Genomic DNA, 20,987 nt, shown 5'->3' with positions numbered 1-20,987 from the left:
AATCATCCAGAACTTACGATTTCATTTGATGTTCATGTCAACAAGATGTTTGGCTGTTCTACAAAATTAAATCACAAGTCCCTTAAACAAATGTTCCTCTAAACAGTTTTCCACAGATGAGAGTAATTTGCTGCAGTTACATAGATGTACAGGAAGTGATCGTTGATCTGTATCTCAAGGTAACACTGTAAGCAGATTGAAAAATCAGCATGTATTTTTTTTTTCTCTCTCTAACTCTGGGCACTAGGTGCAGCATATTTAGTACACATATATGAATTTCCTTCTCCTTCTCTTTCTTAATTGGAAGAGGGGAGGCAACAAAAGTCTTCTAGTGATCAGATTGTTTTTCCATGGTATAAATTTGAATTGAAGCCATCTTTACAAGCAAATTAAGCTAAGCAGAAAACATTTCAGATGCAATAATGATGATTTTTAAAAAATAATTTTATGCATCTGCTCCAGAAATAGTTTTCCTTTTGTTTATATTAAGGGAGTACTCAGAGAAGCATAGAATAAGCTGGGCTGGAAGGCACCCATCAGGTTCATTGAAGTACAACTCCTGGCTCTGCACACAGCAACCCCAAGTCACACCATGTACCTGAGAGCATTGTCCAAACTCCTTGAATTCAGACAGGCTTAGTGCTGTGACCACTTCCCTGGCGAGTCTGTTCTAGTGTCCAACTGGATGAAGAAGCTTTCCCTGAGATCCAAACTAAACTTCCCCCAACTCAGCTTCATGCCATTTTCTCAAATCCTGTCACTGGTTTTGTGATAAGATCAATGTCTGCCCCTCTGCTTCCCCTGGTGAGGATGTTGAAGACCACAATGAGGCCTCCCCTCAGTCTCCTTTAGACTGAACAAACCGAGTGTTCTCAATGACTTCAGACCCTTTACCAACCTTGTGGTCCTCATTTTGATGCTCTCTAATAGCTTGGCTTTTGGGGGGTTTTTTTGTGTTATTTTTTTATGTTGAAGCACCAAAAACAACGGCATACGATATTCGAGGTGAGGCTGCCCCAGTGCAGAGCAGAGAGGGACAATCCCCTGCCTTGCCCAGCTTTGCCTGATGTCCTCCAGGAAACAGTTGGCCCTCCTGGCTGCCAGGGCACTGCTGACACAATTTGACATCAACCAGGACCTCCAGGTCCCTTTCCAGAGCACTGCTCTCCAGCCTCTCCTTCCTTAATCTACACACTCAACCAGGACTTCCTTGTCTCAGGTTGTAGGCACATGGCACTATGGCCCATGGAATATACAGGGTAAAATAAGACTTTATTACATTTGATACAATGCATAGTTAAAACCATGAATTTCTTCATATTTTGAGTTTTATTCATACATATTTAATACATGTATAAAAAATTGTGTCCAGCTGAAAAGACATGACTTGATTGCCTGACCAAGGATGAGTTAATCAGCATGCATTATTTCTAACAACTTCACTTTCCTGCTCCATGCCTGACTTCTTTTCAACAAAGTAATATTAGGTTTCATTACTTATTTTCCTGATGCTCTAGGCCTGTATTTTGAATATCTGCAACTGCAGTAGCCAATGTTTTGTCTACTGCGGGCTGTACAGGCTTTTAACGATTCATGAAAGGTGGCAAAACTTGGGTTGAATTCTCTTTCCACGTTACCCCCATGATCTTCCTAGGATCAGCTACTGGATGGCTGGTATTATAACTACTGGTATTATTCCTGTGCCTTTTACATAATAGCCTGGCTTCCAGCCTTGTGACAGGATATACACGCTGTGCCATGCGTATTCCCATCACGTGGCCGACGTGCATCTGCAATGCTGGCATTGTGCTGGTGCAGCAAGTTGCTTCCCGTTACTCAAGGGCCATGTGCTGCAGCACCCTCAGGAAACAGTTTGGCAGGAGTGAGGCTGCTCAAACCCTGCACTTCTCACCTCTCGGGAGGTGCAAGCAGCGAGTCGCCAAATTAGTTTTTTGTTAAGCTTGGATTTTTCTTTGTGACCCACTGATTGAGACCTTGAGTGGCATCCTGCAAGGAGTGCAGGGGTGATGGGGAGTGAAATTCTCTGTGTTACCATTAAATTTGAAGTCAAAGCTCTCAGAATCTGCTTGATGCATGGTTTGGATCAGGGATGGCCCTTCCTATGGTGACAAGGGAAGAGATGAAAGCCTTGCTGGGCACATTCTGAGACAATGGCTTGGTTGTTGGAACCCCCCAGGACAGTTGTCTGCATGGACACTGTGGTTAGTGAGACTTAAGTGAAAACATTTTTTAACTTCATAACACTTTGTCAAATTAAACACATTTACAATTGGTATTAGAATAATAGAATCACAGAATAGCCTGACTTGGAAGGGACCTTAAAGATCATCTAACTCTAGGTCCCCTGCCATGAACAGTGCATCTTTCACTATACCAGGTTGCTCAGAGCTACATCCAGCCCATCCTTGAACAGTTCCAGGGATTGGACATCTACAATTTCTTTGGGTGACCTGGTTCGGTGCCTCATCCTCTTCACAGTTCTGTATATAACTCTGTTTACAGAAGTGAGTTCGGTGAATTTTCCTTGTGTTGGGGTGTTTCTGCTGTAGATGAAACCACACATGACATTTTATACCCTTTGAGTTGTACACAAGACAAGGAGCAGTTTTGATTCAGGTGAGCTAGTTCTGAGCTACCTGTTTTATTCATGTAATGCTCAAAATCATTGAACTGAAAGAGTTTATTTTTTGTTAGTGGCAGAGTCAGATAAGAAATTGTAAATTTCTGTTAATATCGCTTCGCATTTCTTCATTTAGAAGTTTTACGTGTTTTTTGAGTATTGCAACAATTTTGTAGTATACTGTAGAGAGTCTCCAGCCAGTTGACGCATTTTGTGCTAGTGTACCTCTGTATTTTGTGTCTCATACTGCCATCTAAGGGCCATGTAGGCTGAGAAGGTGGCTAAAGGTTCTTCAATACTCTTCATTCTCCATACTGCCCTTCTCTTTGAGAAGTCAGCAATCCATGGATGAGAAAGGTGGGCAGGGGCCAAACACCAGTCTTTTGATGCAGTATGCCTTTGTTTCATCTAAGAGGAACAGGGGAATCTTCCTGATAAGTGATAAACTGGAAAGTAAATCTCAGCCATTTAGAAAACTACAGTTGCAATGAGTGTGTGTAAAGGCCAGAGAATAAGAAGGCAGGATTACAGGATTTGAGGCTACTCCTGAAACAGCAAGGGAGTGTGAGGTTTAGATTCCTTTAGGCACCTAAATCGTCATATCCTACTGATATAGGAATTACTGCTTTATAACAGAATTTGTTTATTAAGATTTTCCCTAGAAAGGTACGAAATAGCATGATTTAGTTTCTTTGTTTAGTGTTTTGTTAGTTTTTTTTGTTTTTGGTTTTCTTTGTTTTTAACTGGTTTTGCATTTCTGGGTGTTTTGGTTTTCTGGGACTAGGGCATCAAACAGGAAAAACTCAGTGTTACTTTAGGCATATATGATATTAAATAACATGAACATCATTTAAATATTTTGGGGTTCAAGTATTCAAAATTTTATCACAAAAACTTATCTTTCCAGGATAAAAATGATTTATATATATATAATCTGCAAACTCTGTTTGTGTAGGCTTAATTCTATAGCTCCTTTCTCCCATAGATATTTTGAACTACAAGAGTGATAAAGAAGTAGTGGAAGAAGCAAAACATTTCACTGTTTGTCAATATAGTGATGTTGGCATTGACTGTCAGAAGCAGTTTTCATAATAAGGACCCCTTTATTTTACAATGTATGATTTGCTTTTCAGGCTATTTTCTAGCAAACCTTGTGTACCAGAGAAAGTAATTAATCTTGCATGTTACTTTGGCAGGCTCATGGAAGTAAAGACCTGGAAGAGCAATTGCGGTCTGTGTCCAGTGTGGATGAACTCATGACAGTACTTTACCCAGAATACTGGAAAATATTCAAATGTCAGTTGAGGAGAGGAGGTTGGCAGCACAACAGGGAGCACTCCAGCTTTGACACAAGATCAGATGATTCCCTGAAATTTGCCGCAGCACACTATAATGCAGAGATCCTGAAAAGTAAGTACAGGACGCAATCCACGTTCCAACACACAAAAAATGAAAATCTGAAGGGCTTTTCAATTGCGTCAAAAATGCTTTAAAAGCTAAGCATTGTCAGCCTCAGCAGTTTGATAGGATGTGTTCTCTATAATAGAAAATCTTTGATAGTCAGCCTTTCATAATGAAACAAATCACTCTGCAGACGTATTTTAGGTATGTGCATTGTATAAAAGTGGTTTCTCGGCTCAGTAGAGAAAGTGAAGTGCTTGTCTTCAAGTGTAAGGAATCCTGCTTTGTAGAGGCTGTAACAGTTTTCCAGAAATCAAAGAGGATGCTAGTAGTTTGGCTCATTGAACTATTTCTTCTCATTTTCTGCAATTGCATCACAGCTGGTAATGCTTCCTTCTCTTATGCATTATGGCTTTGGAATGCCAAATAATCCACTTGTAACTTTTTCATGTTACAAGAGGATAGTTGTAATGATGTTGTGCTAACAAACAAGCAAAACAGTTTTCAAACCAATGAGTTTGAATACCTTTCAGTGTTTCAGATAGCTTGGATGAAAATACATTATCTTACAGTTTAAGCCAGTGCTTGTAGGCAGAGAAGATTTATAGCAGGAGGTGCATTTTTGGACATGATATTGGAAATCGTGCACCTTAATGGAGAGTTTAAAGTACACATAATGCAAAATTTCCATTTTTGTTGAATAGCTTACCAAAATCTAGTGCCAAAAGGGAATAAACTTACAGCTGTAAGTCTTGGAGCTGCTTAGTGTAAGATTATATTTAGTAAAATGCTGTGTAACATACAAAGTCTTTGCCCAAATTTGTGAGGATAATCTGGGCACAAAAATCATACATCAGATTAAATCACATGCTGTATATAATTGTTAAATAGTCAGCTTTTGCTTTAAATTATATCCTTCTTGTTAACAAACTAAACATGGATTTAAATGAATTAGACATTAAGTGTATAAAATTTAAAAATTCTAATATATTATATCCAGGTGAAATACTGTGTGGGGCTGGTTAGAATTACTTTGCAGAAGTGTGCCCAAAAAAAGTGCAGATTTTTCTCAAGATGAGACTTGCCCCGGGTGAAGAAAGGACATATGCCTCTTTAGCAGCTGGCCCACAGCTTCTGCCCCTCCCTCTGCTCCAGTGAGACCCATCAGCAGTGCTGTATCCACAGTGCCCAGCTCAGGAACCCCCAGCACAAGAAGGCTGTGGACCTGTTGGAGCAGGTCCAGAAGAGGACTGTGAGAATGTTCAGGGGGCTGGAGCACCTCTCCTATGCAGATGGGCTAAGAAAGCTGGGGCTGCTCAGCCTGGAGAGAGAAGATTCCCCGAAGTTCTTACAGCAGCCTTCCAGAGCCTAAACAGGATCTACAAAAAAGATGAGGAGAGACTTTTTAGCAGGTCCTGTTGTGACAGGACAAGGGTAATAATTTTAAACTAAAGAAAGTAGATTCACACTAGATAAAAAGAAGAAAACTTTTACTATAAGGATGGTGAATTACTGGAACAGGCTGCCCAGTGACGTGGTAGATGCCCCAACCCTGGAAACATTCAAGGTCATTCAGGTTTGGGTGGGGCTCTGAGCAACCTGATCTGCTTGACCATGTCCTTGCTCATTACAAGAGCAAGGTTGGGCTAGGTGGCCGGTGACATTTAAAAGTCCTTTCCAGCACAAGCCAGGCTATGATTCTGTGCTTTAAGGTCTCCCCTGCCTGTTGGGTTCCCTTTTAGTTCTACTGTGACTTTTCATCTGCTCCATGATGACATGTCATATCCCTATGAAGGAGAAAAATCAGCTAGAAGGTAACATACAGAGATGCGTTTCACTGACTAAAAGGTGTGACTCTAGAATATCATATTCTGAAGTTTAAAAAGGAATCCTAATTTACTGCAGGATAGTTTTGGTTTTAAACAGGTACTTTATAACATGAAATTCCCTGTAACTTGGCAGGTATTGATACTGAATGGAGAAAAACTCAGTGCACGCCACGTGAAGTGTGTGTGGATGTGGGAAAGGAGTTTGGAGCAACTACAAACACCTTCTTTAAACCCCCATGTGTATCCATCTACAGATGTGGAGGTTGCTGCAATAGTGAAGGACTTCAGTGTATGAATATCAGCACAAATTACATCAGCAAGACAGTAAGTTCTCATGCTTTTGCAGTTCTTGTACTCCTTGCAAATACATCTATGTTTATGCATATTTTAAACCTTCTTATTGCTACTGTGACAAGGGAAATAGTTGATACCTAAATACACAGGAAAAACAGCTGAAGACACTATTGCCTGGAAAAGGAATGTTTAATGCTCTTTTTCCCCAGAATAGTTTTATTTTTCAGGGGAATAATAAATTATGATGTCCCAATCTCAATATTGAGATTATCCATGACATTTAATTCTCTCTCTCCTTTTTTTTTTTTGTGTATGTGTGTTTTTGGTTGGGGTTTTTTTCCATCTACCTTATGCCTGTGTGGGGCAATCCATGGAAAACTAGCCTGTAATTTTATTCCTGTAGACTCCTGCAGTACATGTGTAGTCAGGATAAATGTTTCAAATAAAGCCTTTTAGGAAGGGTATTTTACTATATTAAGATATATTAGCATTATGTACCTATTTGTTTTGTTGTAATGCATCTTCTTCCAGTGTATGTGCAGGTTTTGTTCTTCAAGTTCAGCATTAGTGATCAGGTAGGAGTGTGCAGAGATCATGCACTGAGCCTGTGAGCTGCCTTTAAAGCAGCATATGCTACATTATTCTAAGTAGATACAGGAATTATCACAATTATCACAATTATCTTTCAACATTTATAAGTAGATACAGGAATTATCACAATTATCTTTCAATATTTCCCTCAAAAATCATGTAAAAATAGTCATACTTAAAAGCATTTCCTAGGGAATTTTCCTGTTACTATAGTATTTGGTCGGGTTTTTGTTGTTTGTGGGCTTTTTCAGTTTTTAGTGTAAGTCTCGCTTCCTTTTTCAAGAGGATTCATCTAGCTGAAGATGCTGTACATATTTATAATGAAGACTAAAAACTGCATAGCCAGTTATAAAATTGAAGCCCTTGGAAATGTCACTCCTTTATCAAAAACCTTCTTAATGTTCTGAGCCTGTTCTAAGGGAATTAGGAAAAGGGAATATAAAGAAAACAGCAAAACCCACTGGTTTTGTAGAGTGCATTTTCTGCCCTCATTTCTCACCAGATCTGTCTGTCTCAAATGGTATATCCCTCCAAGAATTTTCAATCCTAAATTTAGGCTACTGGTAGACAAGCACACAGCATAGGAGTAATGTAGCTCAATTAGCTTAAATGAGGACAACTACATCACTGACTTTGTTCAAGCCTTACTGTTTTTCTCATTATTAGGAGAAACCATTGTCTCAATTCCACTTGTTTGAAAGATGCAAATATAATTTTCATTTTAAAACCTTAGAAGTGGTGGTTTTTTGGGTTTCTTTTCACATTTTGGTAAATTTTAACTTACCAAAACAAAGGATTATCTCATCACAGAGAGAGCTGTTCCGCATAACACAGATTTCCTAGTTTTTGAGCACTATGTCAGTTTGGGCTAAATCGTGTATTTCTCTTCATCTTACTGTTCACATCTGTTGAGTGAAATAATTTTTCACCCAGTAGAAGATGTTTAGCACTGAGTTTCCTTTTGAAGTTCACAATGCTATTGGTGATGATATGATGTAGGAGTATTTAAAGATTTGAGAGACTCTGAAAAGGAAAATCTTAAAAGTCTTATTAGAAGAGGCAATAACACTCTTTTGTTTTCTTACTTATTCTGAAAAAGCAAGCAATGATATGATGTAGGAGTATTTAAAGATTTGAGAGACTCTGAAAAGGAAAATCTTAAAAGTCTTATTAGAAAGAAGAGGCAATAACACTCTTTTCTTACTTATTCTGAAAAAGCAAGCCATTGTATCTATGAGTTTTCTGTCTTGCTTCTGATTTTCAGCTTTATCTGGTCCTTGACAGAATGCAGTTTTAAAAGAACCTTTAATAAAGGAACAGACCTATAGCTTATATATCTTCATCTGTCACAATCTCAATTTTTTTTTTATTATGTGACCATAGTTTAGCCCATATCAGATGAGAATTAGGAAGAAAAAAAGTATTGGATTCAGGATCTTCTGTGGAATTCAGGTACCCCACACACCTATTTTCACCACAATTTCTCTTTTTTCATGAAAGAAATGAGTACAAAAAGATTTCTAATAATTCACCAATTTTTAGCTTTGTTTTTTGTGCAGAAACTCTGTAAGATAGCTTCATACAGTTCACCCTGCAGAAAAAGTACTTAATGGGAAATTAATTTTTTAGCTGGAGTTCTCACTGTGAGGGCAAGCTCTAGCATTGGTCCCAGACATTAAAATCTAAAGAAAGATTATATCAGCTTTCATCAAAATTAATTAAAAATAAAAGAACTAAGCAGAGAAATTATTTTTATAGGGAGCAAATCACTGATTTCCTGAAGAATAGACCAGGTCAGATGTTCCCAGATTGCCTAGTGGAACACAGTGGTGGTCCAGAGCAAGGTCAATAGTTTTCTAGTTCAGGCTGTGTTCCTCCTTTCTAGCTAATTAACATTATTGAGAGAAAAGTAGAAGCATATTCTGCTTTGTTTCTAATGCCATTTTTTCCAAACCCTGTTTTTGTAGTTGCTATGGGATGTTTATACAACTAGGATTGAGATGTGAGACAATTTCTTAATTAAGATACAGTACAAGATCTGTGACAATATTTGAAGACTCCCTAAGCTAATTCACAAACTGCAGTTGGTCCTCTCCTGCCTGCAGTAGCCCAGTTTTTAAGTGGTGGCTTGTCTAGTAGGGATCTGTGGGAAATGTGACTGGTTGAGTTTTCATTTTGTGGTGTGGTTGTTTGGGTTTTTTCTCTGATTTGTTATCAAACAGCTGTTCTCTGTTTCCATGGCAAAAATAATTCAACAGTGGTTACAAAGACAGTGGAACTACCTGTTGCAGCTATAGCCTGTTCCTCAACAGCACTTTAATGCCCCACCTAAAGGCACTCGCTTATAGGTTGAAGGGAAGCTTGGGCAGATGTCAAAGATCTGTTTCATCCCGTTCTCCCTCTTGGCTGTCAGGAAGGACATTTTTTGGCTTCTTTGAGATCACTTGTTGTAAAGGTCCTAAATCATCTTGTTTCATGGTTAAGTTATAGTCCCTCCAGGGAAAACATCTATCCAAGCAGATCAAAATTAGATTTAGAGGAGATTTTCTCACAGGAAACAAGTTAACAGCTTGAAATTGTTTGCCCAGTTTGGGATGTGTGTGGTGTTCTTTTTCACAATTCAGAGATAGACCACAAGAATATTCAGTTGTTTTCAACATTAACATTTCTACCTTTTCCCATGCATTTTTTTTGTTAGACTAACTGCTTTAGTGATATAGTAGGTACTTTAAATAGTGAGGAAATACGTAAGTTACAAATTTTTTGTTACTATTTCTGGGAAAGGAAAGGGATTAAAATAGAAAAAGATAGAATAAGGAACCCAAGTGTATTAAATAGATATGAATTTATTATGTCAAATACCTGTTTTATCCCACATAAAGCTTGAAATAGTTTTTCAAGAAAGTTCAAGTAAAATAATGACGTTATGCCATTTCTCAAATAGTTTATTTTCATTCTTTTCAATATAGAGATGTTTAGTTTTGAAGTCAGTCTTATGTCGTCAGTTTAAAACTCTCTCTAGACACGTTGTACTGTGTTACACTGGTTATATTTGGCTGGCCTTACTGACACTTTAGAAAGTGCAAAGACCACAAGTGATGGAAACTTAGACTCAATCAATTTAAGGGAAACTTGCCAAAATAAACCAAAGGCCATCAGAAGAACATGGGGTAGTTAATGTAAATCTTGGGAGAAAAACATACATAAATCCTGTATTTGAAAAGTATCTAGAATGATGGCCTTCCCTCACAATAACAGTTTTGATATATTTTAGGACTCAGTGAGCATATTAATAATTTTATGTGTGCTGATGTAATGGATATTGGCACATATGATAGTGCTGAATAAATTAATTTAGCCACTGAAGCAAAGAAATGCTTTGTATAAAAAGCCTGTTTTTCTGGTAAGTACACTATGAAGTCCTTCTAGTGTAAAGAAGAAGCCATCAAGGCCACAGATCAAAATTATATGTCTTATGGGTCTTTGAGTAGCCTGGTCTAGTGAAAGGTGAACCTGCCCATGGCAGAGGGGTTCTAATTAGATGAACACTAAGGTCCTTTGCAAACCAAACCATTCTATGAGTCTAAGGATCAGTGAGAAGGAATATATGGAAAATTGCATTCTCAAGAGTTCTGATAGCACTTTTTGTCAACACGTTCAAAGATTCCCATCTTCACTTTAGATTTTTTTTCTTTTTTTCTAAGTTTAAAATCATTAAGTTAATGATTTTAACTTAATCATTTAAGTTCTAGGTTGTGGACAGTGCTCGGAAGAGAAACCCTAGAAATGGTGTGAAAGACTAGAAGACCTGTCATCTGTCTTTCTGTGATAAAACAGCCTTAGACTGGCTGAATGGCAGGTGTTGAATTCTTATAACATGCATTTAATTATTAATGGCTTTCAATTGTTCTTCAGTTACACAGAGCTTCTGTTAATATGTGCTGTACTCTGAGATTAACAATGTGTAACTGATTTATGTTTACAATTAGCAGCTTTTCTGGAGGAGGACAGAGCTTTGTGATTATGTGGGGGTTTTTTTTGGTGTTTGTTTGGGTCTTTTTTGTTATATATATTACTCTTTACTTATACAATCACTTGTTGCTTCTGTTGTTGCTTTCCACTGGTTTCTTGAAAATTCGGTGTCGATGGCAAAAAGGTACAGGACAGCATGGGCAAGTTGAGGCTATTTTTGTCTTTTATTTGCTTCTGACTGGAGCAATACTCATAAATTGCTGTTCTATTTATTATAACTACTAAAATTTTTCAGAGCAATAAAAGCTCTCTACTTTTCAAAGACTTCTCTAATCCCTGCTGCTGTCAGATCTTATGTTCTTCTGGGGACTGAAGCTCATTCATTGTAGTCTTTGGTACTGATTATGTGTCTTTAGGGATTGGTGCCTGAAGGAAATGATTTTTCCCTTTAGAGTGAATTAGTCTGTTTATCGAAATTTAAAGTTGGAAAGGAAGAGAAGATCTGGACTTCTAAGAATGCAGTAAATCCAATTTTTTAGAGAATGGGGGATCAAACAGAAATATAAGCCATTTGGTCTCCAAGAAGAATTACCCATTTGGGCCATGTAGGTAGCAGCAATAGTAGCCACAGCCAACAGTGGTGCCAGAAAAAGAATTGAGAACCAGCCTCATAACATAGATGTTATGAGGCATTTTTCATAGAAATATCCTTTCTATGTATTGACATTTGGTTGGTAAATGTTGCCAGACATGCCCTATAGTGACAGCAGATGTTGAGCTTATTGTTCTGTTGGATGAGGAAGGGGAGCGAAAAATAAATTGTAGATGTTATCAAAACCATAAAGCATTGTTTATGGCCAGGTTTTACATAATCTGAAATGTTTTACTTAGATAAAGATTCAGACATAACTGAGGCATGTTGAGAGTTTATTCACATTAATAGTTTCGCTGAATAAACAGTAGCAGCTATTGGGTGAGGTAAAATATGTTAATATTTAGAGAATTTATTTGAACAAACTGCAGGTAATTTGAGGAGGTCAAAATACCCTTATGTTGTTTAACTAGACTTTTCTCACTGCACCATTGAAGTGTTGATGAGAATAATTTTTAGCAATATTAGTCTCCAAACTGATATCTTTCACAGTAGAAGGATAAATGTAAATTAAGATTAATTCACGTTCACCATCATTTCCATTTCCATTAATATGATTGATACGTCTCAGCTGTTTTTGTGAAATTTCTCTCAGTGATCTCGTGAAGCTGAATTGGACTGTTGGGCAAGGACCTAACTTCTTTAGGTGCTTTGGAAATGTAGCAGTCGTCCTGTGCTGCCATCTCCAATGGGCTGTAGTCTGCTATGCTTTGCAGCATGGCAGATTGATCTACTGCAAGAATACAGGAAGAACATGCACTTGTTCTCCAGCTGCAGTTAGGTCCATTCACAGACTCACTTTCTAATATTTATCAGTTCTCTCTGTAGCAGATTTTTATTTCAGCTTCAGAAAAGCGAGGTCATACTGTCATGAGCGAACAGAAAAAACAAGATCTCCTTACATGTGTAATATTGTAATTAAGTTCATTCTCTTTGTTCTGCCCATCAAGTCATACCCATCTTCTAAGAATCAGCTTTCTAAGCAGGTTAATACATCCCATAATGCTGTTTTTATATTTTGAAATATTTAAAATTACCAGTATTTTAAGTTACAGATTTTTAAAGAGCATTTCAAATACATCTCAGCCAAAAATTATTCTTTTTATACAATCTTACCAAGTGGAACTGGAATAAAAAAACAATGACCATTTTTAAAGATGGTAAAGTCCCCAGAAGATGCAGGTATGTTCTTAAATGTATTTGGACAAATGACTGAACACCTAAAAAGCAGCAGTACACTGTTGCCCTTCTTAAACACTATCAAAAACCAGCTTTTAAGACTTTACATAGGTATTTGTCCTAACTTTTCAAGAGATTATTGAGACTTGAGTCTTACAGCAAAAACTACTTAATTTGATGAAGTAGATGTCCTGAATCGAAAATTGAAGTGAGTTTCTCTGTTTTTCTGTTATCGCTTGTTCAGTTTTCCTACTAGGTATCACTGAAGTTGTCCTCTTTCACCAGTTGAACTGGTTGAATTCCCAATGAATTTAAGATTTTGTTAATTCACATACAGATTATTTTATCAGTAGTGGATATTTATTAATACTTAAAAAAATAATAGTTCAAGATAGATTTATTTCATCAGGATATGCATATAACTTGCATAACACAAACACTAAAAATTTTTAAAATGTGGTATGCTGTAGTTCAAACATTGTTCATCCAGAACTGGTGTGATCAAAGTCCACTATACTGCTGTTTTACATAAGCTTTTGTAATTGTGCAACTGATGTATTAGGTGGTAACTTACTGTCGTTTTATATTATTGTTCAGCTTTTCAAAGCACCTTCCAAAGGTTTCATTTTGGATTTTTTAAAAATGAAGTCATCTTCTCTAGAAAAATGAGTTCTTTGTACATCTTCCTCTTGTATATTAAATGCTGTAGTAAGCAGACTGGCATGTAACAGGGTTTAACACTAAAAATGTTAGTTGTCACATCATGACTATTATATTCATTTTGCACATAATAATTATTTAGCAATATAATTGAATGCTGGAAGACAACAAAAAAGTCTGAACCTTCATGATAGGTTTTTCGTACGTCCTTACATTAGTTTTAGCTGGATCTGTATCAGAAGTTTTTTGCTTTGCTTTGCCTTTCGTAGCTGTTTGAGATCACGGTGCCGCTGTCCCACGGCCCCAAGCCCGTCACCGTCAGTTTCGCCAACCACACGTCCTGCCGGTGCATGTCCAAGCTGGATGTGTACAGACAAGTCCACTCCATCATAAGGCGTTCCTTGCCAGCAGCACAAACTCAGTAAGTATGGGGCTTGTCTTGTCTTTCACATTATGAGCAAGCCTATATAACTCATATTTAATATGCTGCTGGTTAGTCTTCACAGTTAGGACAGGTGAGCTATGCATGGCAGTAGCAGAATGCATTCTGCAAGGGAGCTGTTGCTATTTGACACAAAGACAATTTTACTAAATTAACATCACCTTTCTACCCAGTAAATAAACTGGAGCAAGATGATTTAAAACTGAAGAATAATGTATGTGGGATTTGCTTGATGATTGAGTTACAGTACAATTGAGACTTAAAAAAAAAATCAGCAAAATCAATTCATTTTCAAAAGAAATTCTAAAAATATCTTTGTAAATAATTAGGAGACAATATTTCTCTCTCAATCTGTATTTTCAAATTTTAAATGCCTTTTTAAGGGATTGTTGTTTAGGGAGTCTTTAACTCGCAAATCTTTCATTACACATTTTCACACGCCAGACATGCATATAAAATAGAATGGAAGAGGGAAATAAAGAGTTAATTGGCATTCCATAGAAGTAGCATATTGATTTTTTGTGTGTGTGATTTTGAATGAAAAATATCACAGAACAATCTGGCACCAGAAATCTGATTTTAAGTTATTAAAACACTTGAAGATCTCCTTCCTTAATTTAGAGGTTTGAGTGATTATTTTATGATGTATAAATATTTAGGAGGTCAAAAACACATAATAGGCTAACAGTTGCTTTGAGGAAGAGTCAATAACTAGAAGCAAAGCTGGAATGAATTGACATTTTTAATAAGGTGAGTGAGTAGAACAAATTTCTCAGAGTTATTAAGCATTTTGCTCAGTGATTTTAATCTGTTTAAGTCTGCATGTTTTCTGACACATTCCTAAACACAGATTATATTCTGTTTGAGTTTAATTTATTTAATTTGTTCATCAAAACATGGATCATAAATAGTAGCTTGAAAATAAATCTATTAATAATTAGTTTAATTACATAATTAACAGATTATTAAAAAACAAACCCAAGAGTAAGTAAGTCAAATTATATTGGCTCTCTCCAGCTTCCCAGTGTTTCTAAGTTAAGAGCAGTTATAATGATCAGGGCAAGAGTTTATTCTAGCCAGGAAACAGCTATGTGTACTTTTGGGAGGTGAGAGTACAGATACCAGACTTGGACCTGCACTCACAGAAAGCTGTTTGTCCTATGGCTAAGGAATCATTCTTCAACAGAGAAAGACAACATAGTACTAGATCAGAATATATAAATGTCTTCTCTACTGTTAAAGTATTTAAGTTTGTAATCTGTGGCTTTTTGCAATAAAACAGGCAGAAGAGTTTGATATTTTTTTGTTTTGTTTGGTTTAATTTGATTGGTTTTGTTTGGGTTTTTTTAATAGAATACAATAATATATCTGTAGATAATCCATACTATTTCTCAAATGGAATTGGAAGGCAGGCTGAAGGAAATGTATGCCAAGTGAGGCAGCAAGAGTGAGATCATTATTGGGATGAAATCAGGAAATGCTAGTTTGATAAAACTAGTGAGGTGAAGCAGGGTGATGTTAAACCACAGCAGTCTTCACAAGTGGAGTGATTTAATGTGTTGGAGGGGAGCAGTCTACTTGAATGATGATTCACAGAAGAATATCCCAGCACCTGCATTTTTGAATGTGTAAGTAATGGTGCTCAGGGGAATGAAAAGTGCATCAAATGTGTAATATAGGTGTTGTCTTAAAAGATTAGTAGGATTTTAGAAATACTACAGAAACAATGAATAAATTATACAGCCCGGATACATGAAGTTAGGCTTGACTTGTGCAAAGATGTAATGTCAGCTGTGGTGATAAAGAAATTGCAAGCAAAGAAGATGAAATAATACACATAAATATTCTATCAGTGATTCACCAGACAGCTCAGTTCACTCATTCTTTAAAAAGGCAACAGCTGCTGTTTGGATTTTTTGCTTTCTTTGGTACCACTACCTTGGCTGCAAACTGTAACAGGAAAAGAGGACTAAAGTTTTAATTTGTTTATTGTCTTTATTTTTAAAGTGAAGAGGCATCACTGCTGGAAGTATAATTCTTTAGGTGGGAGAAGGCTGGCCAGAACGAGGGACTGATGAGAAAGTGTCAGCTAATGGCACATAATTTTCACATAAAGTGTAACGGAATCTGATAAACTGATTTTATTTAAGTTTTGCCTACAGAATTCATTCTGAAACTATTACTGCTGTCTTTTGACATCTTAACTTTGAAAACATTTTTGTACTTCAAAAAACTACATGGAAAATGATGCCTGTTACAGTGCAGTATTTGGCATGCAAAAGAATATACTTGTCTATATGAGGCTTATATTCTGGGGTCAGGTCTATTTCAAAACAATATCAGCAAAGTACAAATACTTCTAGAAGCTAGAGCTAAAACTTGAAATATGAGAAGGTTTCTTCAACAAATGGTTGAAAATCTCTGTAGTGGGGAGAATATTTAGTAACAGATTTGACAGGAATAAAATATAAAATTATGAATGAGCTGACACTCTTAGAAAGGTATTTGCAATGGTGATAAACTAAAGCAATCAACAGCTAAAATAGTTTTTTTCTCCTTTAGCTCTTATGGTAGTAAATCAACAGCATTTTTAATTTCACAGGTGTCATGTGGCAAACAAGACCTGTCCAAAAAATCATATTTGGAATAATCAAATTTGCAGATGTTTGTCACAGCATGATTTTGGTTTCTCTTCTCACCTTGGAGATTCTGGTAAGCACTTTCCCTTAAAGCATCAAATGTTCTAAAGACGAGAAGTTGGAGTAATTACTTGTATCTTTTTCTAATTGCTGCTACTGGTTGTTGCCCGTCTTTTGACATATTCTTTTTTTTGAAACACCATAAAAGGTATGGATTTGCTCATTTCTTCACATAAAAATAGCTGAGAGAGTAGACACAAAATTCTGGTACTAGTGGAATTTCTGTGCTGCTTTTCTAGACACATCTGAAGGATTCCATATCTGTGGACCGAACAAGGAGCTGGATGAAGAAACCTGTCAGTGTGTCTGCAAAGGAGGCGTGCGGCCCTCGAGCTGTGGACCTCACAAAGAATTAGACAGATCATCGTGCCAGTGCATGTGCAAAAACAAACTTATCCCTGCATCCTGCGGGCCCAACAAGGAATTTGATGAAGAAAAGTGCCAGTGTGTATGTAAAAAGACCTGTCCTAGACATCAGCCGCTAAATCCTGCAAAATGCATCTGTGAATGTATAGAATCTCCCAATAAATGCTTCTTGAAAGGAAAAAGGTTCCACCACCAGACATGCAGGTAAAAACACAGTTGTTATTTCTTTTATGGTATTCAAGGCCTAAAATAGAGAAGTCAGGCACTTAAGAAGCTAAGAAATGCCATAATAAATATCTGATGCTGATTTCAATATCTCTGTTGATTTAAAGACTTAGTATTTAAGGGAAGAAATTAAGTTCAGCCTTTCTCTGTTGTGTTGTGGTTGAATATGATAGAGTTTGAATCATTTTCTCACTTCCAATAACAGTATGATATAGGATGCTTTTCTCTTTTTTCTAAGCTGTTTTTCTTTTGTCTTTGATTGCAGAAAGAAAGTTTTATATATGTTGTTACTTTATACCTCTAGAGCCAATAGTCCTGTCGATGTTAGCACTGTTAGAGGAGGATAATCTGTCCTCCTTAAGAAAAGACTTAGCATAGATTTCTCACATTTTGGCTCTGTCCAGCACAGGCTGTCACTAAAAGGAATAAAAATCCTGCAACATCCTTTTTATCTCTTGCTCATTCAAAACAGCATCAATTATATGATCTAATTTATATAATAAAACTATAAAATATATTAATGATAAAAAAATTACAAAAATAAATAGAAGTACCACTCTGTTCAACTTTGTGCTAGACATGTGAGCTCTAGACTCGAGCATAATCATGTCCTAGACAGCTTCCTGTCCTACAAGTAGTGTTTGTAGCCTCTGGTTTTGAAACACTAATATTTTTATGCACTGTAGCTAAAATGCCTTTGCCTTCTGGTGTTACACCCTGCTTCAGATGAAAGGAATACAAAATCATCTACAAAGCACAGGATGGGAAGGGAAAAAAAGCTCTCTGCTTTTTAAGGTGATTATGCTGTTTATCAGCCCAAGAAGTAGCATTTCCCCTTGTTTCATCTGTGGAATTGTTAGAGTGCCCACGGTGGGCAATCTGGGCATTCTGCACAGCAAAAATCACAATTATTGACCATAAAGAAACTGCTGCTTTGCCCAGCACTATGAATAGTGACTAAACATCTGTCTTAGCTCCAGCATGCTCAGAGTATCCTCCTTGAAACAGACCTCTGTCACATGAAACCACTCCGTAAACAGCATTCAGACCAAATCTCTTGAAAGACCTGGTCTATTGTTCAGCAGTTTCCTAAGGAAACCACATTTATGTAGTTACAATGACTCTACTGCTATTCACCCCGTGCTACCACCTCTGAAATTTATTTTGGTCAGTTTTGGCCGGCCAGATAACTAGGAACTTCATCTGTTAAGCGCTTTAGAGGAGGAGAGGGGTTTTCTTGCTCTGTTGAAATGTCCCAAATAAGGATAGGACTGAAGTAACCTGACCTTGACTGCTGCTAGACACAAACTCACATGGGAGAGGTGCTGTATAGCACTCCCAGCTGCAAGCTGAAGCTCACAAGGAGGCATGAATCCTAAAAAAAGTGAGCACCTCATGCTTAATGTTTTTATGAGTGCTTTTCATTGTGTACAGTCAAAGGTGGGTGGAAGAGTTTGGCTTTGCATCTTTTTCTTCTCGTTTCATTGTGCTGTCATTCAGTACATGAAATGGTCTGAACTTTCATGCCATAGACAGCAAAAAGGTGAGTTCAGTGTTTCATCCACTGCATCTCTGTGGAGTACCTTTTTCCGAGAACAGACCTACTGCTGGTGGCCTGTTCACTTAGAAAATTAGATCCTTCCACAAACCTTTTCATTGCCTTTTACCACTCTTTCAAAACTTTTGGGGGAATAGATTACAGTAGGGGTTTGAGAGATTCCCATGAGCTGCTACACTGATTTCAAATCTCTATTAAGTGGCACAAAATAATTTTACTCCCTTAATTACAGAGACCACAGTGGTGAACTAATCTGTGATAAATGGCATTGGAAACACTGAACATGATGTGACTAGTTAATAAATGTCCCATTTGCAGTCTTCCTCATTCCTTATCGCTTTCCTCATAGCCAGATTCAGTGGTCGAACTGGATGGTGTGAATTAATGTAACTGTAGTGCAGACCTCATATAATAAACAAATTATTGCAAAGTAGTAACTGAGCATCCAAAACAAGCACACAACATACTAACTTATTTGCAACAACAATAAGAGTAGCCACAAGCCTGAAACAAGAATTACCTAGGGAAGAGGAGAGTGACGTTGCACAACTTAGTGTGCTGTATATATGCAAGTAAGAGTTATCATAATAGATCATAATATCAGTGTTTCACAAACAGGCACACATTATTTAAATACAAGTTTTAAGTATAACTGTGCTGAAACTCAAGACATATACTTTTGTCTTTTGACTCATTGCCAGTGTCTGAAAAAATCACAGACTTGTACTTTGTCTCTATTATACACCAGAAAGTATTTAGCATTGTTATTGTAAGGTTATTTTGGGTCAAGTTCTTGTTTTAATAGAAAAATTAAATAGGAAAAGGAAGGGTTCAGGGACAACCAGAGATATTATCTTTGTATAAGTTCTATTTTTCGGTCAAGGAGCTGGTGAGGAAAACTTCTGCTGCTGCATAGGAAGATGTGATTTGTGGTTCAATGCTGTATTTCTTTTAAACTTATTTTAATCAGGTAGACACTAATTCTGTTCTTTCTCTATTAAGATTTATCAGAAACATGACAAGTAGGCTCTGATTTTTCTTCAGAATGCACACAGATGCAATATGAATACAGATATATTCCCACTGGCTCAGAGGCTGGCTGTGGGAATTTGCAACTTGAAAGGAAGTATGTTCTCATTTTCAAGATCAGAGTCACAGTGTAACATATGTAGACAAACCTCTCTCAGGCTTATTGAAGTAGTCAGTAAGATGAGAAACAGTCCTGGGTAGGAAGGTGAGAGATTTGGTTATCACCTGATTCTGGATTACCACTTCCAATTTGCAGCATGCAGTAGTTTACAACAAACCAATCTGAGTACAGAAATATATCCTATTTTCGAACTAAAACTTTAAAAAATAGTACTCAAGATTAGAATGCAACTACAACCAGCAGTGTGATAAAAAACATCCATATGTATCTGTTGCAATAGAATAATTTCTCTTCATATCATTTGTTATTGTTTCGTTGTCTTTTGTGAAGAATAGTTCAACTGAAATTGTTGCCAGAACATAAAAACTTCAAATTTATATGAATTTGTAAGAATTAAATATTTTGTTCAGAAATGGCAGTATGCAATGGCACACAGCTTTCTGCTCCTGTTAACCATAAATGATAGTGTTATATTAATGCCCACTTTTTTCCCCTTTCTTCAGTTGTTACAGACCTCCGTGTACAGTGCGGACGAAACGCTGCGACGCTGGGTTTTACTTCAGTGAAGAAGTGTGCCGCTGTGTTCCTACATATTGGAAAAGACCACTTATGAATTAGCCAAGAGAGCACTACTTGCTACGTTGGTGTACATTTTTCCATTAGAACAAAAGAACAACAGAAACTTTGCTAATATTTGGAATTAAATGTTCACCAGAGACCCTGTGGGGCTTTCAGAGACAGACTCGTGCTTTTCTCAAGACATGGAAAGCAAATGTAGAAAACAACTGGGGTTCACGTTTTGTAAAGAACTCAATAAGGACTTGTTTTCTGTCAATGACCAAATGCCTAGGTTCTCCTTCTTGTGATTTTTTTTTTAAGAGATAATGACTATATAATTTATTTCCACTAAAACCATCGTGCAGCATTTCTGTTTATAGCAGTAACAATTGTTAAAGCTCACTGTGATCAATATTTTTATATCATGCAAAGTATGTTTAAAATAAAATGGAAATTGTATTATATAATGGTGAGAATGTTTAATCATCTGCCTAAAAAGGAACTCAGATTTAGCTCTATTTTCTGGATTCTTAATAGGGAAAGAAGCAATAAGGAGAAAGCACTTTTATGAAGGAAGGCTGCAGACATTTTCTTGTACCTGTTGTGTTTGCCATTTGGAATAGTTATACTGAGGGCTTTTTGAGCCAGTGGTATTTCTGTCTCTAGAATGAAAGTAGCAAGGAATGCACAATTAATAGCAAGAGAACACTGGAGATTCTGTACTTTGCCCAAGTATAAGGACAGTGTTTAAAGCACAGCAGCATCTACTC

General features: G+C 36.9%; 1 protein-coding gene across 4 annotated transcripts in view; it reads left to right on the top strand.

Moving 5' to 3' along the window:
- VEGFC (vascular endothelial growth factor C) overlaps positions 1 to 20,681 on the top strand; it is a 67,867-nt gene extending 47,186 nt beyond the window's left edge. For all 4 annotated transcript variants that reach the window (XM_039700270.1, XM_039700271.1, XM_039700272.1 and 1 more), the window contains exons 2-7: positions 3,838 to 4,051; positions 6,005 to 6,195; positions 13,489 to 13,640; positions 16,264 to 16,373; positions 16,600 to 16,930; positions 20,163 to 20,681. In XM_039700270.1, coding sequence (XP_039556204.1) covers positions 3,838 to 4,051; positions 6,005 to 6,195; positions 13,489 to 13,640; positions 16,264 to 16,373; positions 16,600 to 16,930; positions 20,163 to 20,277 — 1,113 coding nt within the window. In that variant the 3' untranslated portion in view covers positions 20,278 to 20,681. The remainder of the gene's footprint in view (positions 1 to 3,837; positions 4,052 to 6,004; positions 6,196 to 13,488; positions 13,641 to 16,263; positions 16,374 to 16,599; positions 16,931 to 20,162) is intronic.
- Positions 20,682 to 20,987: the final 306 nt, after the last annotated feature.

Source organism: Passer montanus, unplaced genomic scaffold, assembly GCF_014805655.1.
Source record: "Passer montanus isolate IOZ18808 unplaced genomic scaffold, ASM1480565v1 scaffold14, whole genome shotgun sequence".
Lineage (NCBI taxonomy): Eukaryota > Metazoa > Chordata > Aves > Passeriformes > Passeridae > Passer > Passer montanus.
This window is presented reverse-complemented; position numbering and strand designations above follow the sequence as displayed.